At 45.9% G+C, this 27,274-nt stretch overlaps 1 protein-coding gene across 3 annotated transcripts in view; it reads right to left on the bottom strand.

Moving 5' to 3' along the window:
* Window positions 1-27,274, bottom strand: part of Dip2a (disco interacting protein 2 homolog A) — a 79,557-nt gene that overhangs the window by 18,864 nt on the left and 33,419 nt on the right. For all 3 annotated transcript variants that reach the window (XM_050142125.1, XM_050142132.1, XM_050142139.1), the window contains 16 exons: window positions 25,676-25,795; window positions 23,892-24,089; window positions 21,587-21,678; window positions 19,798-19,908; window positions 18,244-18,367; window positions 17,826-17,935; window positions 17,302-17,404; window positions 15,532-15,596; window positions 15,289-15,382; window positions 14,176-14,295; window positions 12,022-12,136; window positions 10,625-10,764; window positions 6,702-6,838; window positions 5,654-5,734; window positions 4,889-5,016; window positions 332-446 (listed from right to left, as the gene is read on the bottom strand). In XM_050142125.1, coding sequence (XP_049998082.1) covers window positions 332-446; window positions 4,889-5,016; window positions 5,654-5,734; window positions 6,702-6,838; window positions 10,625-10,764; window positions 12,022-12,136; window positions 14,176-14,295; window positions 15,289-15,382; window positions 15,532-15,596; window positions 17,302-17,404; window positions 17,826-17,935; window positions 18,244-18,367; window positions 19,798-19,908; window positions 21,587-21,678; window positions 23,892-24,089; window positions 25,676-25,795 — 1,853 coding nt within the window. The remainder of the gene's footprint in view (window positions 1-331; window positions 447-4,888; window positions 5,017-5,653; window positions 5,735-6,701; window positions 6,839-10,624; window positions 10,765-12,021; window positions 12,137-14,175; window positions 14,296-15,288; window positions 15,383-15,531; window positions 15,597-17,301; window positions 17,405-17,825; window positions 17,936-18,243; window positions 18,368-19,797; window positions 19,909-21,586; window positions 21,679-23,891; window positions 24,090-25,675; window positions 25,796-27,274) is intronic.

The following is a 27,274-nucleotide window of genomic DNA, read 5'->3' as shown; positions in this document are numbered from 1 at the left end:
AGGAAATGCCACCCCATAACCTATTTTCCTCAAAATTGCCACAAAAATGACAGGGGCATCAAACCTAGTAACCATCAGATAGTTGGAGAAATCTGAACCATTAGTTTTAAGATGTGTTAGCGGTATTTCTGTTAACCGGTACACAGGAAGCAGAGTGATGGGAGTGTGGGGCCACTTATTTTGTTTATCCTTGACGAATCTGAAATGCTCTATAACAAAACAAAGCCCGGCCTCTCTGACTTTCATGGCATATGTATCCGGTTCCCTTTTTACTGTCTGTCATTCACAAGTCTCCACACGCTGAGAACAGCGACCATCCCGGCAAGCCCACCTGTAGCACACGGCTCATCCACTGGAAGCTGTCTTCCTCCGAAGCGTCAGGCCGCTGTTCAGCCACCAAGACAATCCGGTCATCGTGCAGCACAGTCACGGAGAACACGGCAATCCTGAGAGAAGACAAAGGTAAGGTGGCTATACCGAAGTGCAGTGCCCACCTCTCAGGGCTGCACGGAAGGCGCCAAGCGCTATACAGTCAACACGTGACTTCCTGCAAACATACAGCGTGACCTGCCGCTCTGAGCTCCAGGATCGCGGCTCACAATTTCAGCTCACAAAGCAGACTGCAGTTTCCCCTCCCTCCTCTCCTTCCAGTCCCTATCACCTCCCCCTCCCCCAGCCCACTCCTCCTCCATTCCTTCCCTGGTAGACCAACTCTGCCTTGGCCTATCAAGCTGCAGTGAGGCTAGGCACTTCCTCTCCTGTTAAGGCTGGACTAGGACAAGACATGAGTCTTCCTGTAAAAGGGAAATTTTCTTAATTCTAATGTTAATGTACCATTTCCTTGTGAACAACTCTTTAAACGGTTTCCTTTGTAAACAAAAGATCAAATCCTTCAATAATGAGTTAACATTAATTGTGACTGATCTATTTGGATTTGTTTCTATTACCTAACTTTACAGATTTCAACAAGTCCTCTTCCATTTATTTTTCCCCCCTAAGGACTCCCCTAAAGAGATGGCTCAGAGGTTGAGTCCTGGCAGTTCTTCCAGAAGCCCCGGGTTTGATCCTATGCAACTACATGGCAGCCAGTGATCTGTAACTCCAGTCCAAGGGATTGGATGCCCTTTTCTGGACTCTGTGGGCACCAGGCACACATATGGTGCACAGGCACGCATGCCAAATACCCAAGCACATAAAATACAAATAAATCAATTTAAAAATATGTTCTAAACCCCACATTTTGTCTGTTTTCCTACAGCATGTGCATCTGGCAGCACTTGTACAGTCAGAGGAAAACTTTCAGGGGTCAGTTCTCGCTGTGTACCATGTAGGCTCCAGGACTGAACTCTCTTCCTCCTCCCTCCCTCCTTCCTTTCTTGTGTTTGTGTGCATGTGTGTTCACAAGCACATGTGCTGTTCCTTGTTTGTGTATGTATTTGCCCATGTGTGCACAGCACCTTCCTTACTGTTTGGACTAGCAAGGCTATCTCTATTTTCCCCCATCAAAGCTAAGAAGTTGGGTTTCCCCACCAAAGCCCTTATACTAGAATGTCTACCACTCTAATTCTGCATCATCACAGATGTTTTTTTTCTTTTAATCATTTCCTTTAATTAATTATAACAGGGTTATTAGAATATCAATGACTTAAAGGCTTTAGTTTTTATAATGCTATGATAATTAGTGTTCAGAAGATCCTTTTATGAATACAGGACTCTTTATATATTTATGTTTTCTTATCTTTTCCTAAAGCTAGTATGCCCACATATTCTGTAACATAACATATACCCCCCACTACCATATTATATCACCCAGCAAGCTTTTCTCAATGTTGTCTTTCTGCCATTCTTTTTTTTTTTTTTTTTTTTTTTTTTTTTTTTTTTTTTTTTGGTTTTTCGAGACAGGGTTTCTCTGTAGCTTTGGAGCCTGTCCTGGAACTCGCTCTGTAGACCAGGCTGATCTCGAACTCACAGAGATCCGCCTGCCTCTGCCTCCCGAGTGCTGGGATTAAAGGCGTGCGCCACCATCGCCCGGCCTCTTTCTGCCATTCTTACAGCATTCCTCAATTCACTTCCCTAATGTGCTGTCTGTCTAAGCTTTTCAATATGGAATTTATTGTGACAAAACTTCTGAAATCCATCTGCCTTGGACCCCACAAGGTAAGGGACAATATAGATAGGCACTGTGCTATTTGGCTTTTTGTCAACTTGTGAAAGAGAGAGAGAGAGAGAGAGAGAGAGAGAGAGAGAGAGAGAGAGAGAGAGATGAAAGGAATAAGGAATAAGGAAAAGGGGTGGGAGAGAGGAAGGGAATCCAGTTGGCAGCTCAGGAGGAGGGTGCACGCGGAGCTGGAGAACTGTCGGCAGGATTGGGAAGCTGGCACCCTGTAGATGCCGGCCCAGCTGTTCTTACTTGGTAAGCCATGGGGATACTGAACAGAAGGTGACAGACTCCCAACCGTCCCGGAACTGATCTGCTAAGGTGGCAGAGCAATGCTTTCAAGTTCTAAACTAAATCGTATCCCTATGATACAGGCTAGGGTTATCTGGGAAGAGGGAACCTTGACTGAGAAAATGTCTCTATGAGATTGGCTTGAAGGCAAGTCTTGATTATTGACTGATGTGAGAAGGTCCCTAGGCATGTGGTCCTGGGCTATATTAAAAAGCAAGCTGAACCAGACATACACAGCAAGCCTGGAGGTAGTGTTCCTCCGTGCTTTCTGCTTCAGCTCCTGCCCCCAGGTCTCTTCCTTGAGCTCCTGCCCTGACTTTCCTGTGATGAACTGCAAGGTGTAGGTTGAGATAAACCGCTTGCTCCCCAGGTTGTTTTGGTCATGGCATTTATCATAGGCATACAATTTAGTTTAGAACTTGAAAGCGTTGCTCTGCTACCTTAGCAGATCAATTCCGGGACGGTTGGGAGTCTGTCACCTTCTGTTCAGTATCCCCATGGCTTACCAAGTAAGAACAGCTGGGCCGGCATCTACAGGGTGCCAGCTTCCCAATCCTGCCGACAGTTCTCTAGCTCCGCGTGCACCCTCCTCCTGAGCTGCCAACTGGATTCCCTTCCTCTCTCCCACCCCTTTTCCTTATTCCTTTCAACTCTCTACTTCTTTACTCTGGAGCAGTTTCTTAACCTGGTTTTTTTTTTTTAGATTATTCAAAATGTTCATTCATTGAGGTGCCTGTATTCCTCAGGTCCCAGGAAGGGAGAAGCAGGCTACCCTGTCTGCAGAACAAAATCACCCACATCAGTAAGTCACTTGGGCTGGCCTGACCTTATCAAGGTACTTCCTCAGGCACAGCAAGATGTGAAGAAGCAGTCTCCACAGCTCATTCAGAGCCAGGGAGTATACACCCCCCGATGAGAATTCCCAGGGACATCTCTACCTCTAGCACCTGAGCTTCAGGGGACAAACCCTTAGCAAGGCATGTGTGCCCCAGGTTACTACCACCTTTTGCCCGCTTGGTACGACTCCATGATTATTTCTTCAGTGGATGTTCAAAGGCAGGACCTGGCCTGGCTTATAGGTACACTAACTAAAGTTATAAAAGGGGTGGGGGGTAGACACATGCTGCACACCGCGCCCTCCGTCTGCGCTCTAAGCGCTAGAATCCAGTTCTCAAGCTTTGGGCAAGGGGCTGGAGGTTGAGGAAACACACGCAGAGACAGACCGACACACAGACCTCCAATGGCTGGTACAAAAGCCCTTCTTTAATAGCACCAGGGAGGCTTAAATACCCTGCAGTCAATGGCCAACAGAAAGCCCATCCTCTGATCCTCTAGGCAAAACACAGCTTTTAGTAACTTCAATTAGAAGGCTCTAGCAGGGAAGAGCAGCTGAAGGCCAGGACTCAATTAGTCCCAACAGACACATATCCTTTGGAGAAGAACCAAACTTTGAAGGCAGTTGTCTGAACAGACCAAAAGGAAAAAGCTTCCTCTAGAACAAAGAACTCAGGGGGTGGGAAGAGTTAAACAAAAATCCCTTCTCAGCCTTTTCCCCACGAAGTCACAGGCCCAGAGGTACAGATCGTCTGCTCAACAGACATGAGAGTCTCTAAAGTCTTTGCTTAACGACACAGAAAAGCTGAGGACATTTTTATTATAGAAGCAATGAATATGTTGTGTCTCCCAAAACCTTCTTAGAAAACAGAGTTTGCCCGCAGTGGTTCACACAGTGGCACTGCTCTTTTAATCAGCATTTATGAGACGATGAGGAAGCTAGAATCTACTCATTTCTAGCAGCTGGGATCCCTTTGTCCTTTTACCCAATCATGTATTTGGACCTTACTCTCTTTTTGAAAAATATTTTTTTTGTCTTGTTTTTCGAGGAAGGGTTTCTCTGTATAGCCCTGACTGTCCTGGAACTCACTCAAACTCAAGAGATCTGCCTGCCTCTGCCTCCTGAAAACTGTGATTAAAGGCATGTGCCACCACCACCCAGCCTCTTCTTGAAATTTTAATTAATTTATTTGTTCTATATGGATGTTTTGCCCGGCATAAATGTCTATGTACCAAGTGTGCCAGAGGAGGCCAGAATAGGGTGTTAGATACCCTTGAACTGGAGGTATACCTTCCTAATGGGTGCTGGAACTGAACACAGGTCCTCTGGAAGAGCAGCCACAGTGTTTTTAACTACTGAGCCAGCTCTCCAGCCCCAGACTTTACTTTCTTAAAGAACTGAAGAAACACTTTAAAATAAAGACATTTAACTCTACTATCATTAATGCAAATATTTTTCTCTTTCTTTGGGTAACTTTTCTGATAAACATAAATTTTTAAATTTTGCAAATTCAGGTTAACTGGCTTTTCTGTTCTACAGAGACTTCCCAGATTTTAGGTACAGAAGAAATCTGCGACCCAAGTGCAGGGTCTACAGTGCATCACCTGCCTCTGTAGACAAACTTCATGGGCTCCACGGCCAGGGCAGTGGCTACAATGTCATCTGCATTATGTCTGCGCACGCCTACAACCATCAGCCCGTCCAGCTTGCCCACGACGAAGACCAGGTTATCCTGAGAAAAGGGTATGGTCAGGCCTCAGGAGAAGGATTTTTGATAGGACACAGAAACCAGCACCTCATACGGGATTAAAAAAAAAAGTGATTGACTTCATGACTTGGTCGGGTGGAACAGACTATGTGGGTTAGGTGGTACTGAAGGATGGGAAAGGGGGTCAAGGCAGAGGGCGAGAGAGTTGTGGGTGAGGACGTGAAGGCCCGAGACTGCAGCAAGGCAAGGATCCTGGTGTACTGAGTGGCCCGTGAACTAGGTGCAGCTACAGACAGGACCACATTACGCCACTGATACTAAGCAGTCCTGGACTGCAGACACCCACCAAGGGAGCACTCCCCTCCCTAAGCTGTGACAGCCAATGTTTCTGGGGAAGGATAAAGAAAATCATCTACCTGAGAAAAGGTGGGCCAAGACGCCACAGAATATATTCATTTCAACTTATTTAAAACATCAAAACCGGAAGAAAATGATAAAAATGGAAGCACCCATGGCTGGAGAAGCACTGCATGCAGGTGAGGAACGGGTAAGGGTGGCTGCAGAGAACCAAGGGTGTCAGGGACAAGAGCACATTTGCACTGAAGTCTTCCTGCTCTCCACCAGCACTCTCGGCTGATGGACAGGTACAGGTCATACTCACAGGCCCAATGAATCCCAGAAGGCCCGTCCTGGTGAAAGGCCGGTCAGACACGGGGACTCCATCTGCAGTGACCGGGACGGTCTACCAGAAGGGGAAAGAGGGTGTCAGACAGCAGACAACTCAGTGACTACCAGAAAGGTAAGGGGGGCAAGCAGTAGAACTCAGCAACAGCCCGACCAAGAGTAGGCACGTGCCTTCAAAACGTCTCTAGTTGAAGAAGCCGGGGGTGCAGGGTTTAAGGACAAAACCCACACTTCCATCAGTGCTCGAGAGGGAAGGTATCAGTGAGGGAGCTAGAGCGGCCTGGCAGTGTTTGGCTGCTTGCAGAGCTTAGCAGCATTTTCTAAACACTACAGGGCAGCTATTTCTTATTTACCCTGTGTCTTAGTTATTTTAGTTTTATAGCTTGCACAAACATTAATTGTTTTGGTTAATACATCTGGACCACAGTCTGGGCCATAGACAGTTCCAAAAGCACTGCCAAGGCAGATGTGGCTATTGGTGGGTGGAAGGCTGGAAACTGCCCAAACAGGTACAAAATATTAGAGCCAGGCAGTGGTGGTGCACACCTTTAAACCCAGCACTCTGGAGGCAGAGGCAGTTCAAGGTCAACCTGGTCTACAAGAGCTAGTTCCAGGACAGACTCCAAAAAGCTACAGAGAAACCCTGTCTGGAAAAAAAAATAGAGTTAGGACCAGATGGCACTACCTTGGTCATTTCAAATACCACAAAGCGCCTGCGGTCCAGGGTTTAATGTTCTATAGAAAAAAAGACTCCCAGGGCACCTGGTCTTTGCAGCACATTTTCTCATCTTGACTGCCCTGTGTGGATATACCACCTAAACAGGACCTGTCCTTCTAAGACGTATTATGAATAACAAGTATCATAATGTGAACCCAATTGAGGTCCTAATTAGACCTTCTTGATTGGAGCACAGGAATCGCTCTGGGTCCCCACGGCGTCTTGTAGGCTTTCTGCCTTTACCCTTGGGCCCATCGACACTCATGGGAATTGATTTCAAGATAAAGATTAGGAAAAGGATACAAACCTCAAAGACATTCTTTGTGATTCCAAGCAATCCATAGTACGCTGTCCCAGTTGCAACAGAATTGACACAGATTTCCCCAATTTCATCAGTTTTACAAAGGTAAGGGGCGCCATCTACCTTCACAACACACGCACTAGCTAAACAGAGAAAACAATTCAAAATCATTAGGGTATATTTAAATAGATCATTTGCAAAGGTTTACTTGGTCATATATTTGTGGGTGTTTTGTTTTTGACACAGGGTCTCATTATGAGGCTCTAGCTGGCCCAGAACTCTCTAGGTAGATCAAGCTAACCTGGAGTGCACAGAGACCCACCTGCTTCTGCCTCCCAAGTGATGGGATAAAAGATGCTCACCACCATGCCTGGCATTGCTACTATATTTAATGTTATAGAAATAAGACATTATATGTACAGCAAACCCTTATAAGGAGCGTCATGGCACGGACAGTACTAATTAAGTACTCATTATAAGCAATGTTAGGGTTATGGCTATAACTCAGTGGTAGCGTGCTTGCCTAGAATGTAAGATGTCCTGGGTCCACTGCCAGCATTAGACAGACAGACAGACACACACACACACACACACACACACACAGAGGCATGCAAGCTGGAGAAAGGCCCAGTGGTGATTAAAAAGCAAACTATATCTATGCAACACTCTCTTGACCAACAGAATCTCATTTTCTGTTGTTTGTTTTTCAGCCCCACAGTAACACTCTCAGATGTGCACAAAGAGTATTTAAAGGTCACAAAATAATGCAAATTACCACACATCCACTTGATACTATGGTAAGCATGAATGCCAGGAGGCCAACCCAGGGCAGCATCCGTGTATATAAGGTATAAGACACGCTGGGTTTGACTATGCCCATTAGCCCGTTTGACTAAGCAACAGCCAAATGTTGCACAAGGGCCCAAATCCCAGGAAGAGCCTAGGAAGAGCATGCACAAACATTCACTGTGTGGTGATTTTGTCAGAGGTAAAACGTCTGCCTTGGACTGAAGCTTGACAAGATGCTTTAAGGGGAAGCGAAACATTCCATCATGCAAAGAAACATGCAAAGAAATCCAGGAAGTCAACAACTCAAAAGCTTCAGGAAATCCCTGAAACTCACCAGATTCACCAGGCCCCCTCCTTCCAGGTTACATATATGTAACCCGCAGGGGCTCAGAAACACACTCTCAGACAAGACAAGCTGCCTAGAAGAGGCTCTGAGCAGCTGAGCTGCCTCAACAAGTTACTAGCCAACCTGCTAAGATGCCGGCAGGTTGTACAGCGTTTCAAGTTTCCAGCCATTGTGAGCAGTCATCTACCCTGGGGTTGGCTTTTAGTGGTACAGCTATCTCTGGGTCGTTTCTGCTCCTGTAACTAACCCCAATAAATCTCACCGGTCCACCAAGCTTGACTCTGGTGGTGTCCTTTCCTTGGTCTATTATGGTTCCCTATCTGAGGTGAGTAGGCGTTGGTTCATGTTTCCCCAGGAACGGTGTTGGGCAGACACATATGACAAGTACACGCACAAGTAAACACCTGGGAGCACAGGTACAGATGTATGGGAGTGTGTGCATATGACTGGGCAGTGTATATGTGTACATGTGTGTATATGTGTGTATGTGTGTATAGATATATGACTGGGCAGTGCACGTGTGTATATAGGTATATGTGTGTATAGCTACATGACTAGGCAGTGAACAGATATAAGACAGGTTGGCATGTATTAGAGCAATAAGGAAAAGTGAGCAAAACTCTGAATACCCTTATGTATTCAAAATAAGCACCAAGGAGGGTGCAACGGCTGTTCGTAAAGTGCATGCCACGTCAGCACAGGGACTGAGTGAAACCCCCAGAACCCAAGCTTAAAGCCATGTGTGGTGGCATTTTTTTTAAGCTCTAGTCCTTGAGAGATAGAGACAGGCAGGTCATTGAGGCTTGTCTAATCAGAGAACCGCAGGCCAATGAGGCCCTATAATGTTTACCACTGGAGGTGGTCCTCAGGCCCCGTGTGCACATTCATGTGCACAAGCCAGCACACACATGTATCCTCCTCCATATATAAAGGTGATACAAAATAAGTACCACTCACAATGATCCCACAATTTACAACCTACTTTATGATAAGTAAAAATTATTACTGCATTCTCTGTTTTGATTTTATTGTTTTGTTGTTGAAACAAGGTCTTACTATGCTGTAGTAGCATTTCAATTGCATTTTAATAAATAAAGCTTGCCTGAAGATCTGAGAGTAAAACAGCCCCACTGTTTTACTGAGAGTAAAACAGACCAGGCAGTGGTAACACACACCTTTAATCCCAGTAGCCACACTAGTTGCCATAGAAACTGGGTGGTGCATGCCTTTAATCTCAGTGGTGCACACCTTTAATCCCAGAACTAGAGAGGATTAAAAAATGGGAGGAGACATCTCTCAAACATAGTCTCATTCTGAGATTCCTGGAGGCAGGATCGTCAATTTTGGACTGAGGGCAAGGTAAGAGCCAGTGGCTGGCTGCTTTATTTTTCGGGTCTTTAGGCTGAACCCCAATTTCAGTCTCTGAGATTTTATTAATCGTGCTTCACTATGTAGCCCAGGCAGGCCTCAAACACAAGATTCTTCTGCTTCAGCCTCCTAAGTACTGAGATTACCTTCATCAGCTACCATGCTTTATGACATGTTTAACCACAAATTTAAGCTTTCTATGAAGGAGTAGAATTACAGGAAGAAATTCAGCCCACACTAGTTAACAGCTGGAACTAAAGATGATAATTCAAACTTCTATGTTCACTCCAATCAGAACTCTGCCTACACCCAGAGGACAGTCTACCTCGATCTTCTGTGTTAGGAGGTAGCACCTGCCGCCAAGGCTACCCATGAGACAGGTTAAAAGTTCAAATCCAGGATGCCAGGTAGTCAGGGGACATGTACCTCTAGCAGAAGAGGGGAGAGCTGACGTTGGGGGTCATGGGGGATGAGACATAGCATCCCACCTCTGAAAGTCACAACAGGGTGTCCTGATTAGCCTTCATTGCCAACTTGACACAGTCTAGAGTCCTCTCAGAGGAGAAGCCCCAGCTGAGGAACTGCCTATATCAGACTGGCCTGTGGACATGTGTATGATAAACTGTCTAGATTATTAGTTGATGTAGGAGGGTCCACAGCACTGTGGACAGTGCCAGTGCTCCAGCAGGTGGTCCTGAGATGCATAAAAAACTAGCTAAACATGAGCCAGCAATCAGAGTTCCTCCACAGTTTTTGCTTCAGGCTCCTGCAGGTTCCTGCCTTGACTTCCCTCACTGACGGACAGTGGCCTGAAAGTGTAAGCCAAATGAACCCTTCCCTCCTTGATGCTGCTTGTGATCAATGTGTCATGGCGGCCTCAGACAGAGAAGTAGGACACTGGTCGTGGTAGGAAGAGGGAGAGCAGGGCAGCTACCAGAAGCTGTGCAGAGAAGTAACCTAAGGGCAGCATGGCGGCCTCCCTGCTTCCAAGAGTCACTGCGGGCTCGAGAGCCAGGCTCTGCCCCTATTCCTCAGTGATGCTTTGTTTCTTTGCACAGGCCGTCCCAACACTCCTCCTCACTGCCCTGCCTCAAACCAGTAGGATACGAGGGCCAGCTTTTTGCAGGAGGAAGATGCACCTGGGTTGCTTTTTGTTTTGTTTTTGGAGCCCACGGGTATTTCTGGGACGTTTCTACACCTCCTGTCACCACAAGTGCTTGTCACAACCTAGTCAGGTGACCTCATCATCCTGGCATTTACAGCATCAGATTTTCTGAGGCACCTCCACAGAGACTACAGAGTGGTAAATACCTCCAAAAGGCATGAGGCTGAAGGACCCTGCCCGGCAGACAGTAGGCAATCTAACGGACCGGGCTCTTGCTGTGTGTCAGTCAGGCAGGGTGTCGATGCACTGACTGTTTCTCACCTCCAGGCATCACCTGACCAACGTCCTGAACAGTGAGGACCGACAGCTTCTCCTCAGTGTCGACTCTGATCACACCATAGCTCAGGCCATTCATGGACAGGACAGCTTTTCTCGGAGGAGGTCCTCCAAGGTCCGGGGGCCTAGAGAACAAGAGCATGGGCATGCCTGTGACAAGGGCTATTGCGCGGAGGAAGATGGCACTGAGGGCCAGCCTCGGCTGAGGTACAATTCCTCATAAAGCACCTGCTCTGTGTACAGACCTGTTGGAACTGTATGTCCTAAAGCTCACGTGTCTCTCCCTGCAGTACGACCTCAATATCTTCTCACTAGAGGCAGGCCCATAACTACACAGCAAGTGACACCATGTGACCTCTGAGACAGGTCATCTATCTGGTTATCTTGTGGCCTTCACATGGAGCCCTAGGGTAGCCAGGTGGGCAGACTAGCCGGTCGTGGCCACTGTGCTGCAATGGGCTGTGATACTACACATGTGTAGATCTGGATTAGCTCCACCATTCCTACAAAACAACCCTCCTACAGCAGATGGAGCCCTTCCCAAGACACGGCCCATTCAGTCTGTGAAAGATAAAGATATTGCTTTTAATGCTATCACTAAAAATACAGTTTCTTGGAACTTACGTATTTGTAAGCACATACTACCTGTGTATGAGCACAACACATACATGACGAGAGCCAAGGCAATTCTATTGTAGAAAGCTAACGGAGATGTCCTCAGCTGTGGTCATGTGACCTGAAACCCCAGAGAATTGTGCTCAAGGGCAGCAAGAACAGGTGATTCATGATGGGGAGAAAAAGTGCCTTTGGGCCTAGCTGTGTTCTGAGAGCAACATGGTATGTTCAGGAAATGCAGGAAGGAACCTGAGGCCCAGATACTAGGACACTAGCTATGGGTGGGAGTGGGAGGCTCTCAGGGCAGCCTCAAATCCCTACTCCAAGCTGTCAGGTGTGACTCAAGGGGAACAGCTGTGAAGGCAGCTTGGGCCTTCCAGGTCAGGCTGGCTGAATGTTGAAGGCCCTCTCCAGCAGACCTCCACAGCCAACAGAAGCTCTCAGAACAAGAGACCGTGGCTCAGTTATAACTTTTACATATGATCGATCGGGCGTGAAATAGCAGGATCTTGACTGAGAAGAGGTGTAAGGAAAATAGCGTTGAGAGATTAGTGTACTCCAGGAACCCACTATCAACTCCCAGCATGGATCTAGACTGGTGAGGGGCACGGAACTCAGGCTGCACCTCTGTTACCCAAGAAAGGCTGATGCTAAGTCCTTCTTCAGGATTCCCATAGTTAGAAACTATTACAAACTTGGGGCTATAGGCAATTCTGTCCTTAAGACTCAAATGTGAGTTCTCAAGAGACACCATACAATGTGGTTACCTGCGGATGGCCACTGTTAGTGCCTCAGGAGAGCTGGCACAGGGACAGATGACCTCTGGCCTCAGACCTCTGGACTGGAAGACGTTGAGGAAGGCATCACAGGAAGATATGGACCCTGGGTAAAGCAACGGAAGGAAGTAGAACAAGACAGGTAACTGGAGGACCAGTATAGGCAAGAGCACAGGTCTACGAGGCACCAGCCATGCTGAGTCCTGCCCCACAGGCCTGTTTTAACAAGATCACTGCTGTAATTCGGCAGAGCAACACCTTTTAGAGCAGGAGTGACTGCCATAAAACACACAAGATCATTTCCAACCCACCAACGAGAGTCTGGAAGCCTCTGAGAAGAGGCCTGTTTCTAATGTTGTGTTTGTTGCTGAGGTCCTGCTCTCTTGACTTTTCCTGGACCAATGATAGGAACAACTCTCCGTGCTTCTGGTTCAGGACCAGCACGGAGCCTGCCAGGTAACTGAGGAGCATCTGCAGCCCGACAAGGCCAGGCCTGGCACTCCCACAGCAGAGGGAGTGCAGCTCCTAGCAGCAGCCTTAGAGATGTGTGATCTACGCACGGCCCTGAGGATGTCTTGCCTCTCCCTATTCCCTCTCCTTTGGGTACGCTCGGGTCATTCAGGGATGGTGGGCCTTATCAGTGGATGCTAGAGATGTTAAAACTTGGCAACAGGGAGGCTCTGCCTGTTCCAGGCTCAAATAACTACAGCCATGGGGACCCTAGAGTCACATTACAAACCTCTCCCCACAAGGGTACATAAAAGGTAAGGGGCATCTATAGGGGCCCCTGGGCTTCAGTTCCTCAAGGAGAGCGGTGTCTCCTAAGAAAAGAAGAAAACACATTGTTCAGTGCTACTAAGACTGGGCACAGCATCCAACAGACCAACACATGAGCTGCGAGCTAAGGCCTATGAAAGGAGAGCTAGCTCTGTGGTACCTGGAGGAATGTGAACAGAGAGAGGAACAGGACAAAGCTATCAGGGCTAACACTGGTCCCCAGATGTGGATAGAGAGAGGGACAGGACAAAGCTATCAGGGCTAACGCTGGTCCCCAGATGTGGATAGAGAGAGGGACAGGACAAAGCTATCGGGGCTAACACTAGGCCCTGGAGGGAGCGTTGAGCTCAAGTGAGCCCTGACTGCAGCTGACTGATGAACAGGAGCTGGGGCAGCTGTGGGCTTGAGCAGGCATAAGTAGCCACGGGTGTGGAAGGAGATGCCTTGCTTGTCTCAAGAGAATGAGAGGCTTTTAGGGGGACTGTGTGCCTGTTCCGTTCTCCTGAAAGGTGGGGTACACAGAAGAATGGGGAGAACAGATTGGTGCTGCAAAAGAAAACTCTTGCTCAACAAGTGTCACTTGAGGCTCTCCTAGAGGACTCCTGACACGGGCCTTAGAAGTCCTGGGCCTAAGAGCTCACCAGACCTACAAAAGCAGCTCCCTTCAGACTGTTATACACAGGAGGGTCCTCAGTGCATAGGCGGCAGCCGTGAGGCATTCCCCCAGAAAGACTTAGGGTTCAGTGACATATGGAAGAAGAGTTGGGTCTTCCCCATAAAGGAAGTTGGGGCTGAGAGTCAAATAGGTAGGAGCCTAACACTAAAGACCAGGGGGCTCGGGAGGACCATAGCAAATCAGGGACCCTATTTATAGCATAACCTTGTGATCTCTCTTTTTTTTAAGATTTTATTTTATTATGTATTCAGTGTTCTGCCTGTATGTATGAATGCCTGCTATCCAGAAGAGGGCACCAGATCTCATGACAGATGGCTGTGAGCCACCATGTGGTTGCTGGGAATTGAACTCAGGACCTCTGGAAGAGCAAGCAGTGCTCTTAACCTCTGAGCCATCTGCCCAGCCCAACCTTGTGATCTCTTAAAAATGGTAACTCTCATTAAAGGTTTTCAACTGCATTAAAATCGCCTGTAAATTTAGTGTCTTAATAAACATGTATAAGACCCGCCAGTGACTGAGTCATCAACATAGACAACACGTCACAGGACATTATAGGACACTTATCAAAACGGTGATAAAGCTTTAATTTTGGTCAACAGGTTCTATTTCAACAGGTTGCTAAGTCCTCCTAGAAGTCAAGAACCATGGGAGCAAACACCATCAGGGCACCCTAGGCCACACAGTCTACTCACAGGGGTTAGCGCCATCAGCCACAATCAGCATGCGCAGAGAGCTCAGACAGACGTCCCTCTGCCCTCGCTGTGCCAAGAGGGACCAATGCATATCTCGGGACTTCACCAGGGCGGCCTGGGCTACAAAGAGAAGGGAGTACAGATGTCTCTGTGTCACAGACCAGGCACCCTAGGTCAGACCCATACAGCTCCCTGATTGTCACCCCAGTCTCTGTGAACCTCTGTGAGCCCTGGTTAGTTGATTATGTGGGCTGTGTTCTTGTGGTGTCCCTGACCCCTCTGGCTCCTACAATCCTTCCTCCCTCTTTTCCATGGAATCCCACGAGTTCCACCTAATGTTGGGCTATGGGTCTGCACCTGCTCCTACCGGGTGCTGGATGAAGCCTTTCTGGTGATAATTACGCAAGGCTCCAATGAGCCAGGATTTGAATGAACTAATTCAGCCTCAAAGAAGTGCAGAGCCCAGCGAACCTCACTCCCTTCAACCCGGCTTGGTCTCCCTCCATAAAACAGGATGCAAGACATTCTGCAGGAGGAATGCTGATTTGGAGGTTTCTGCAGAGTGTGTAGTGTCGCCAGGCACCGGCTGGCTGCAGGAGGTCAGAGTCTGGGAAGCTGCTGACCTCTACTGGACAGGAACAAAGGCTGCTAGAGTCGTGCAGTCACCAATGAGCAGGGACTTCTGCTTAGTGCTGGGAGACTCCAGACCACTGGAAGGTGAGAATAACGGGGCCCAGGATCCACTCCATCCTGCCTGTCATAGACTATCATTTGAACAACAGCCTTGTTACTGCTGGCTTCAAAAGCTCAAAGTGCACATTAAAACCATCTCAAATCATATGACTAGGAATACTGATGTAACCGTGAAGGAAACTTCCAAAGAATAAACTTAGTTGTCCCTGATCTTCCAGTGAGAAGCCCAGCTACTCCACTGCAAGCAGCTGTCCCGGCAAGCATCTGGACCAGGATAGCCTACAGAGACATCCCAATAAGGCCCTCCCGCCCCCACCTGTGGTTCTCTATGTTGCCTTCATGTTTTCTTAATTATTAAAGATCAGCTCAGAGACAATTCTTTAAAGAAGGGTGAGACGAGTAATGGAAGCTTTCTGCTACCTTTGTAGGAACACACTTTCTGAATCCAGGAGAGTGGGTTGACCTTCATCAGCGCATATGGGATGCTGATGACGTGCATCCTATTCATGACACTCTGCAAAAGAGAAACAGGCCGGCTCAGAGGAAGGCAGGATCCATCGGTGCCACGACAAGCAAACCAAACCCAACAAACTGGCATGGCAGCATTTCACGGGCTTGGTGCGTCTCTTGTTCCCACCCCGGTCACTAGCAAACAACACTCACTGTTAAGACTCCATGCCACAAACCAGCATCCCTTTTGAAGTCCAGCACATTCGTTAATGTTTCAGCTGAAAGCGGACACAGAAAGTTAAACTGATGAACAGCTCTTTTAAAGTTCTGCCCACTTCTAGAGCGGTCCCAAGAGGAGTGCATAACCAGCACACCAGAGCTTAAGGGAACGGACGCGGCACTTCCGGACACCATGCACCAGTTCACACCAAGCTAAACTGTCTGTGCAGACACTGGAAACACAGCTCTGGACTGGAGGAGAGAACCATGCCGATCTTCAGTTCAAAAGCACAAGGAACACTACACACATTATGTACATACTACATACAGGAGAAGCTACAGAAAGGTCATCGCATGACCTCATCATTCTCAGTGGCCACCTCTCAGAGTCAAGAGACAGGATAACAAACTGCCATGGACACTCTTATTTCTCAGCTTCCTACCCAGAACCCCATTCTCACACCCACAGCCTGCAGTCTTCCTTGCACAAAGCCGTGGCATGCAAGCCAGAAACATTGTTGCACTATGAATGACAATCTCCCTGCCCTTGTTAGCTGAAAAGCCAAATTAAGAGGCCAGGATGGAACTGACTAGCACTAAGTCTAAAGAACTAATACGAGTTGGTTTTATAGTTCTAACTTTATTTTGAAGATTTATTTATTATTTATTATGTATACGGTGCTCTGCCTGCAGGCCTGAAGAGGGCACCAGGTATCATTACAGATGGTTGTGAGCCACCATGTGGTTGCTGGGAATTGAACTCAGGTCCTCTGGAAGAGCAGCCAGTGCTCTTATTAACCACTGAGCCATCTCTCCAGCCCTAGAGTTCTAACTTTGAAAAGTCATTAAAGTGCTTGAAGTCCTCCTCCAAATCTCCACAAAGTTTTTCTAATCATGTCCACAAGCTAACCCTTGAGATTAAACATTCACATTTTATGTATTTCTTTTTTTTTTGTTTTTTGTTTTTTTTTAAGATTTCTTTATTTATTATGTATACAACATTCTGCCTCAATGTATGACCGCACGCCAAAGGAGGGCGCAAGATCTCAGTACAGATGGTTGTGAGCCACCATGTGGTTGCTGGGAATTGAACTCAGGACCTTTGGAAGAGCAGCCAATGCTCTTAACCTCTGAGCCATCTCTCCAGCCCTACATTTTATGTATTTCAATATGTCATTCACTTTTACTTTCTAGTTTTGCTCAATTTCAGTTTGTTATGTAAGAAAACTACTGAGTTCAATTTTAGATTTTAAAATAATTTATTTCCTATTGATCCCCTAAACATACGCAATTATTACCTATAATATAAAATAATATGAGTTTAAAATTTAAAGTAAATGGGGCTGCTTTTTAACAAAGATAATCTAAGATCCTAAAAATTACACTTAAGCATTTGCATGCATGATTGCTCAGGCCACATTTACTGAACATGAACACAGTCGCAGGAAAGGAGGTCTTTTTATAACGCACAATGCACTGCCCTTCAGTTCATCCACAACTGATCCCGCCCATTATGCATCAATGAGCCACTGGGGTGCAAGGCTCACACGCTATACATTCAGTGTCAATCAGACTTCCCCAGGCTCTGAAAAGGGGCACCTTATACCCCCCAGTCCTGCACAAGCCAAGACTTTCTCCCAAGGGTACCAACCAGGAGAAGCTGTACCCCCTGCTGGGGGCAGCTGCATTAAAAGTTAATGTGCTCTGCACAGCAACAGATGCCTAGCAGGCAGCAAGAGCTGCAACCCTGAATGTACAACTTACCTTCCATGTATCCGCATGCCTGGGTCAGCGCCTGGCACTGTGCCAGCAGCGATGAATGGGATACGGTGACCCCTACCGTGCTGCCTTCTTTGCTGGTTTTATACTGTAAAATTTCAAGGAAGAAAAATAGCAATATATATTTCTGCAACCACACCAGACAGAGGAGGCTGAGGACTCTGAAGAAGCAACAGGTGAAGTCCTTTCTCTCTTATTACCATCCAAAGCCTTCTAGCCTAGCTCTTAAAGGACCTGGAGGAGCGCTCACAGCTGCATCCTGCCTGCCTGCATCCCAGGGAGGACAATTAGGGATGAGTCAGGTCAGAGGGAGGACAATTAGGGATGAGTCAGGTCAGAGGGAAACCTGAAACGACCCAAGTAAGGTTCCATGTGACACTTTATACATCTGGGGTAGATGTGAGACAGGAACACTTGGTCTAAAGACGATTAAGTAGTTATCTGTCTTGTAAAAACCAGGCCCACGCCAAGAGGGATGTTATCTGTGCACCAAATGAGCATGTCCTTACTTCAATGTAGGCAGTCCCGGACCCTGTGTCCTGGGCCAGTGGATACCAGTCTTTGGGAGGCTTGGTCAGATGCTTCCCATCAATCACCAGCCAGGCGAGGGGAGGCCAACCTATGACAGTAAACAGGATGGGGGGGAAGGCAGTCAGAAGGCTTTGCTCCACATGTGGAACCTGTGCCCAACGGGCAGTCACCAGCCCCAGGGCTGTGGGGGGCTCAAGTTTTATTTCCATTTCCTTTTACTTAAATAGATATGCTTAGGGCAAAACAGGTGAAGATACTCAATCACGAAAGCCTTCAGTAAGTATCACTTTTGCTAAAGACCCACCAGGCTTGTGGGGTTTTCCGCACAGCATGCCTAGGAGATAAAGCCAAGTTCTGGTAGCCAGAACACAGACCTCCTGAGCCCAGGAGCCTCACCTTTGAAAGTCGCCACCTCTCCTGTTGGTGCTTTGGGCAGGCCCTTCTGGCAGGCATCTGTGGTCAGGGCCAGGGTCACCCCACAACTGCCCAGGAGAAACCCAACCTGCTGGCTGCCTGCGTCCTGCAGAAGACAGAGCAATGGCAGCAGAGGTGGAGGGGACAAGAGCACTGACCTTCAGAAAACTTACAAAATCGTCCAGGCTTATCATTGGCAGGTTATTTTATTATCGTGAAAATAAGACAATTATCTTGAAATTTAGAGAGCATTTTTTTGTTTTACTTACAGTGAAATATAAAGGTCTGTATAGTGGATTAATTTCTTAAAGCTTATTCTTATAAGTGAAATGTGGAAACATTTTAGTTAACGCTAACACAACAGCAGTGTACACTGAAGCACGTTTGGAGCTCACAGATGACTCTGGAGGTGTGCCCCATCACACTCACTCTGCACACAACACCACACAGACGGCTCTGCAGGTGTGCCCCATCACAGTCACACAGCACACAACACTACACAGATGACTCTGTAGGTGTGCCCCATCTCAGTCACACTGTGCATAACAACACCACACAGATGACTCTGCAGGTGTGCCCCCATCACAGTCACACTGCACACAACACCACACAGACGACTCTGCAGGTGTGCCCCATCACAGTCACACTGCACACAACACCACACAGACGACTCTGCAGGTGTGCCCACCACAGTCACACTGTGCATAACGACACCTTCCGTTCACTCAGATCTCCTTTTATGCATGACCTGCAATTTCCATCATTTCCTTCAAGCTTAACAAATCTTGAGTTTTTTTCTCTAAGAATCATTGTACTAAGTGCCTGGTCATCACACTAGACCCCGGGAGATACACAGGTCTTATTTATGTATTTCACTTTTGGCATTCTTGAACATTTATTATTCATAAAGTTCATGTTGAAAATTGCATGAACATTGAGAATAAGTGGACAGAAATGCCGGATTTTCTAGAACACGTGACTATTCTGCTCAGTATTTTTCAATAATCAGACTACTGATATTCATATCTGAAATGGTATAGCCATCAAGAGCAACCAAGTCCCTCACACTACCGGCTTATGAGTGAGAAACTGCCTGTCACGTAAGTGAACAAGAAATGCATGAGAACTCCTGTCCTGTTTATTTGATGTTACAATTAATTCAATAAATAAATCCCCAGAAAAGCTTGTCGAGTCACAAATGCTGTTCACTGGAGGACAAAACACTCATGTTTTCTTTTGGGAAATTCAGACAGATGCAATGACAGCTCTGCCCACCTAAGCACAGCGTCTGTGGGCAATGACAGCTCTGCCCACCTGAGAGCAGCGTCTGTGGGCAATGACAGCTGTGTCCACGCGAGAGCAGCGTCTGTGGGCAAACTCCTAGCTGCTCTCTATGGCCCTGGGAGGCCTGTTAGAGCCTTGCCCCGTGCAAGCACCTGCTTAAGCCAGCACCCCAGTGTGAGGAGGAAGCTAGTCACCCTGCACCCACAGAGACCTGCAGGGGCACTGCGTCCTGGGCCTGATCCACTTCTGTACCTTTCTTGTCAGTGGTACTTCTATAGGGACAGGAACCAGCTCTGCCAGGAGACACCCATAAAATGCAACCATGAACATTACAGGGTCACTATTGGGAAACACAAGTGCCACCTACAAGAAGAAAACAACAAAAACTGTGAGGCTCAGGAATGATTGAGACTTTTCATCTTTTAGAATTTATGTTAGTTAAAGATTAGATAATTTATGTTTTTTTTTCACATTTACTTCAGAAAACCTAATTTTGATCAAGGATACATAGAGATAACCTGTCTCAAAGAAAATCTGATGTCAAAATTCGTTCTTGCCCTTCAAATTTCCTTATTCATGTAACTTTGAGTAAGCAGTTGTAGGTGGCAGCCTTTACTACACTCAGAACAAAAACGTTTAGAGCTGTAGGCCAAGGCCTTTCAATGCACGCAGACTGAGAGCCAGATCTCACACCCATCCGCTGACCGGCACTGACATCCACAGCCCCATCACCAGGTTTGGTGGCGAGTGTCATAACCTACTATGTCAACTTGCTCGTCCAAATTTTTTGAAATACTTCTTCTCTTGCATTCTATTTTTTTAAAAAATATTTAGGTGTCTAATTTGTTTCCTATAATCATATAAATATTTATTTGGGTTCACCATAATCCCAACTGTCACTAAAAATACTATCTGAGCAGGGCAGTGGGGGCACACGCCTTTAGTCCTAGCACCCTGGAGGCAAGCGGAGCTCTGTGAGCCTGAGGCCAGCCTTGTCTACAGATCAGGACAGCCAGGGCTACACAGAGAAACTCTGACCAAAAAAAAAAAAAAACAAGAGAATCGCAAGACCCAGATATAGTAACTGGTCTTGTGATCATACGGATTAAGCCAGAATAGCACTTAACTGAGAGCCTTTGAGACGACAACAGTGGCTTACCTTAGCCCTCCACTTCTAAGGCAAAATTTAAGCTGTATCTATTTACCTTCATTTTGTACTTCCGGCTTACAAGCTGCATATCTACCAAGTTTGTTGACGAGAAACCCTTCCCTCCTAAAGATGATTTAACAGTGGATGCCTCAGCTATAATTGTAAGACAAGCCACCTGGTAAAGAAAGGGTGTTTGGGGGGAATCCACTCTGCAGAGGGATGTTTATGCACTCTGGACATTATCATAGCAGCTTGAGTTTTCCAGCTGACTGGTAGGAAACTGAACTCAGGACCTCTAGAAGAGCAGCCAGTGCTCTTAACCTCTGAGCCCTCTCTCCGGCCCTAGAAACCTTGTTCTGTGTACCTAGTTTTCTGTGTTCCTCCTTCCTTTCTCATTCAGCCTGTCTTCTCTCTGCTTTGTCTGTGAGCAGTTTTAGACAGGGGACAGAGCTCACACGACAAAGGAAAGCACTGACGGGTTCCTGGAAATCTCACCATCTTGTCAATCAACGCTTTCCTGTTGGATGGCTGCTAGCAAGACACCCCACTTTCATCGTCTTCCCCCAACTTCCACCCTGACCTCCCGGTAACTAGGGGTAAACTCTCTTCAGCCTGCCCGGAGCAGTTCGATCCAGCAGAGCGTCCTCCGATGACAGCAATCCTCCATCCTGACTCTGTATCTAGTAATCCACATTAGCCACACGTGCTGGCTGCTGAGCCCTTGGTGTGACATCATTCTTATCACAAGTTTTTTCCTATTAATAAGAATTTTCCCGTTTCTAATGTTAAACTGTAATTCTAAACAACTGATAGAACACCAATTTCAATTAAGATATATATTTAGGTCTCGATTTTGACCCATTCCCATACAGTTACATTCTCACTACTTACTCTGTCTCCAGGCTTAAGTAGCGCTTCATTCTTACTGGTCAGTTTATTAAGTAGAGTATACGCCAACTTTAAACTCCGACTCCAAAGTTTGCCTAAAATAAAACAAAAGTAACAGCAATGTTAATTTGTAAGAAGCTAACAGCTAACATTTAATGCAGGAGCACATGTCCTATAGAATGCCATTTCTCTATCAGGAGATTCAGTTTCCAGCTATTAACTGTTTAGTACAATACTGGCAGGACCATCACAGCTTCTTTCAAAAAAATCCTAAAGTTATTTTTATTTATACAAATGGGGTTTTATTACAAAAACCAGTCAGCAAAAAGGCCATACTACATATATGTATGTACGCAGAGTATGTATAACTTCTAAGGAACGTGATCACATTTCACACTGCTTTTTCCAACTAACAGCTCACTGTGGGCGCAGTCTCATAATTTAAGCGCTCATTAATGACACCATTGGAGTGGTAAACATCAAGATGAGTTATATCTTCTTCTCTGCTGTGTACTTGGGAGAGCCCTTGGTACAGGACGTAACAGCTGCCAAGGACCATGCTGCCCCGTGTACTTGGGAGAGCCCTTGGTACAGAACGTAACAGCTGCCAAGGACCATGCTGCCCCGTGTACTTGGGAGAGCCCTTGGTACAGAACGTAACAGCTGCCAAGGACCAGGCTGCCCTGCATGGTGAGCAGTTGCCATGCTCAGCACCCAGACCTGATGAGCCCTCAAAAATAAAAGGCTTCACTGAGAAAGGAGAGAGGGGAGTGCAGGGGGTGGCATGTGTCTGCAGAAAGGCAAAAGTACTGATGGGTAGCGACCCGGAGTCCACTGCTAACACCCACTGTAGCTTCAACTTCACCGTACGCGTTATCTCAAAGAAGAAACACAGATGCCAGCTAGACCCCTTCGGTTCTTGTGCGGTCTGGCAGCCATGCTCCCTTTCTGAACGAATGCTCACATGTAAATAACACTGAAGTAGGTGCTATGCTGACACGTGTGAACAGAGACCTGAGATATCAATGAGAAAAAAATTCAACTCCAAACATGGTTTCAGCCTGCTTTAAAGGTCAACTTGGAATATTAATAATACATGCACATTTCCCAGAATCTAGCTGTCTGTCATAAATTATGCTTCATGACCAAGTCAGTTTTACCCCAGGAATATAATCTCTGAGATTATCAACATAATTTGCCATGTTAATGAAACAAAAATGAAAAATAAAGTAATAATCTCAAAAGGTGGATGAGAATTAATAATGATTCATAATTTTAAATGACTATACCAGATTTAACGACGGATGAGGGGAAACCAAGTCCCTTAATGAGCTAAGGGTATCATTAAAAGCCAGACGAGAGCTGTCACAGCCACGTTAGACACTATAGACCTTCCTCTGAGCAGAGGCAAGGCGGGGACATCCGCTGCAACATCAGACTGAACATTTCACACAGAGCAGTAAGAGGGTAGCAAAGGTAAAATAACTGGAAATAAAACTGCTCTTTGCGGATGCTGTGGTTATGTTCTTCAAGAATCTTTTATAATTAACTCAGTAAGGCTGCCAGATTTATCAGCATGCAAACACCATTTAACTTTTAAAAACAGAACAAAAGGTACAATACCATTTAAATATTTAAGACGTAAGTGTCACAAGAAACATACAAGGCTCTCCATGGAAAATTATAAATCTGAAAACCCAAATTCAATCCCTAGAACCCGCACGGTGGAAAGAAAGGAATGATTTCCACAAGCCGTCCTCTGACCTCGTATGGATGCCACAAGAAGCATGTGCATACATGTACACACACAGGTAAAAAAGAAAGAAAAATTATAACACATTATTGATAACAAAGTCTCAAATATGCAAAGGTGGTAATTCTCAAATAGATTCAAAGCCATGTCCATCAAGGTCTGAGATTCAGAGATACCCAACAAGCTACTTCTAAAACGGACCCTGAAATACATGGACTGCACACAGCTAAGACGCCCTCTGAGAAAAAGAGAGGGAGATTCTCAGGTGTCAAAACTTGTTACAGAAAGCTATGAAATCAAGAGTGTGGCAGGGCAGGTGTGGGTGATCCATGCCTCTAATCCCAGCACTCAGGAAGCAGAGGCAGGTCTGGTCTACAGATTGAGTTTCAGGACAGCCGGGGCTACATAGTAAGACTCCGTCTCAAGTACAAAGACAAAAAAGAAGGTGTTCCATCTCGGCACACTTCTCTGCTCTATGATGTGCACCAATACTGTGTGGCCCATATGCAACAGTATGAGGTAAACAGGACGCACCATGTGCCTGCTGATACTTGCCATAGGTGAGGGTGTAGGTAGCCTTCCCCGCTGTGTCCAAGGCTGTCAAACAGGGGGCTTTGGGCTGGGTTGTGCCCCAGAGCTGCAGCGCAGCCAGCAGAGATGGTGGCCCCGAAGTCCCCACCGACAGAGGCTCTCCCTTCAGCACTGCCATCTGATCTCCCTCAGGTTTGGGCTGATTTGGATCTGGCTGTTGAACTATAAAGCAACATCAAGATTTTAAACCTGATATTTGAGAGTACTGTGCACACATCTGTTTACTAACGACTGTCCTTTGTGGTCTCACATTGTAGTCAAACTTATAAAAAAAAATGACAGTAATCTGATTAGATTTTGTTTTCCATCATTGCAGCCACAGATAAATTAATGAAAGGGCTAAAGGAAAGTTGGTTAGAGACAATAATTTGGAGACAAAACCTACTCGCCATTCTGTTAACCACAAAGCCATCTGATAAAGCTGACCACAGGACAGCATTTCTGCTTTCCTCCCTGGGGGATGCACTGTGGTCTGGGGAACCCTGCAGCTCCAAAGCAGGGCAGGAAGGCTTTATAGAGCCTGAGAAACAGGTCCTAGAGACTGGCTCACTTCAGATCATGTGAGCAGAACCAACTCTGCAGCCAGGCACCAAACCCACCAGCACTGGGGCTAGAGAGACCACTAGGCGGTTAAGAACGTAATTGCTCTTAGGTCTCAGATCCATTAACTCCAGTACCAGGGAAGCAGATGCCCTCTTCTGACCTCTGTAGGAACCAACCACACACATGGTACATATACACAAATGTACGAGGCAAAATATTCACACATAAAATAAAATGAATAAGCTTAATAATTTAAAACAATCACCATCATTATTTGAGAGAACTGGCCCACTGTTCAATAAAACTGCTCTACAGGCCGTGGGGCACAGCTTAGTGGTAGAGTACTTAGTGTGTGAGGCCCTGGGATCAGTTTCCAACCTAGGCTGGGGTGGGGGCAGGACTTTTCTTTCCAACAGCCCTGATGTAAAGAGAAAAGAGGAAACTGCTGGCTGAGCATGGTTGTACCCACCTGCAATCCCAGCTCCAGAAAGACTGGGGGAGGTAGGAAAATTGCAACTTTAGGCTCGGGTGAGCCCTCTGCCCCCCAAAAGACTAAGGATCTGCTGTACAGTGACTGTTGCCTGCACCACACACACACACACACACACACACACGCAGAAGCACAAATACGTACACACACAAGCATGAACATACACGTACATACACATACACATGAACACAATATACACACTCATATACATGTGCACACATGCACTAATGCTGCCTTATTTCTCTTGTTTTTTGCTAGTTTTCTTTTAAAAAATAAATCTACACTCTTTCTTTTCTAAATAAATACTCATTTATAAATGAGGACCTAAAATTTGGAAAAGAAGTCAAAGGTAAGTTAAAAATCAAATGCTTTATTTAAATCTGTAGAAGTTCGGGTTTAAAGTCTAAATCAAAATTTAGATAATCTGAAAGAAAAGTTTAACTAATCTAAATTAAAATATAGGCCGTATTTTTATGAGGTGCTAACCACCGGACTGGCTGCACAGAGAAATGCTACGTCGCTTTAATCTGAGCCCTAAGTATCCTACTGCTCGTGTACTGGAAGCAGTCAGTGTGGCTCCCCACTGCACATGCTGACCCGTATTTCACTGTGTCACATCACACGGTAACTCACAGGAAATACACAGCTGCCTGCGTCCAGTCTTGGTGGCCACACTAGTCACAAAAACATGGAAGACCAAGTCAGAGAACACTACCTTCCAATAATTCCTCGAAGTCATCCACAAAGAACTCCTTCAGTGGAGGGCGTTTTGGCCTCTTCAGGGTATTCAGGAGCTGCTGGATTTTGGAGGATACCCTGCTGTTCACAGGCACACCTGTCCAGGGAAGAGCAGAGAGGAGGAAGCTGTGTGATGCCACACCCACCGGAGCATGCACTGGGTGGGAGGTTTAATGACAAACTGTTAAGTGTAGCAGACCTGCAAATCCAGCCAGGCACTGCTTGTCAATCACTGTATACTGTACTAATCCATTTGACAATGGTACAGAAGAACTTTGGGTGACTGTCCAGGCAGGGAGATGTCTCTGTCAATTCTAGAGTACTGGAAGTTGCTTACAATTATATTCTGGGGTCTTTGGTGGAGTTGAATACAGAGAGTTATAGTTATAGTTATGATAAAAGATAAATTAGATATGAAACTTAAGACTCACAAAGAAATATTGTAACTATAATTTTTGCATACCTATTTTGTTATATGTAATTTTACTATGTCCAAGTTAAAACCTTCCTTTTTATTTAGACAGAAAAGGAGACACGATATGGGAAGTCCTTCTGCATATGTGATGCTTTTATTAGTTAATGAATAAAACTGTTTGGCCAATGGCTTAGCAGAGTAAAGCCAGGCAGGAAATCAGAACAGAGATAGAGAGAGTAGGCAGAATCAGAGAGATGCCATGTAGCTGCCTAAGAAGCAAGAAGTAACAAACCACGAGGCTTGTTGTAAAACATAAAATAATAGAAATGAATCTAAGATGTAAGAGTCGGTTAATAAGAATCCTGAGCTAGCAGGCCAGTGTTGTAAATACCATAGTTTTCATGTGATTATTCGGGTCTGGGAGGCTAGGAAACAAAAGGGCAGACTCCGACTACAAGCTACCTTAAATCCAATCAGACTGGCCATTTCCATAACATTAATGCCACTATTACTCCAGTGGGCAACACTTGCCAGGCCAGTAATTATTTTAGCTTGCAGGGTTCACAGCTAGATCAGATTGTTGATAAATTTTTTCTCCCAGGAAAATACCTTCCAGCACTGTAAAAACTGGCCAAATGGGATAAAAAAAAAAAAAACCCTACAGGTTGGTAATATCTTAAATTTTCTATGTCCTATGACTAAAGTATGTGGCACCTTCAACAATAGGGTCTTACCCTCCTATGAATTTCTGGATGAGTTTATTTCTGAAAACAATTTACTAAGATTTTCATAAGAATTATATGATGAATTTATAGAGTGCTTTGGGTAATCCTAATTTAACTCAACATAATTTGAAACTGATCTTTCTGGGATGGCTGTGTGTCTTGCTACTTCACTGAAGCTATTTATTAATTATATCTGTATGAATGCATTTATCTTTTGGAATTGCACAGACAAGATCATACCATCTACAAACAGGGCCAGCTTTACTTCTTCCTTTACAGTTTGGATACCTTTTATTTGTTTACTTTTCTCTGCTTGGTGTCTCTGGCTAAGGTTTCTACTTCTCACTTCTTTGTGGAGTAGAAGCGCAGATAAAGTAGGCATCCTTGCTGTGCCTCACCGTGCTGTATCCTGATCCACGCCACGAGACACTCTAAA

The sequence above is a fragment of the Alexandromys fortis genome, unplaced genomic scaffold, assembly GCF_014885135.2.
Source record: "Alexandromys fortis isolate MF-2015 unplaced genomic scaffold, M_Fortis_MF-2015_v1.1 scaffold_9, whole genome shotgun sequence".
Lineage (NCBI taxonomy): Eukaryota > Metazoa > Chordata > Mammalia > Rodentia > Cricetidae > Alexandromys > Alexandromys fortis.
Note: the sequence above shows the minus strand (reverse complement) of the source record. Positions and strands in the feature narration are given on the sequence as shown.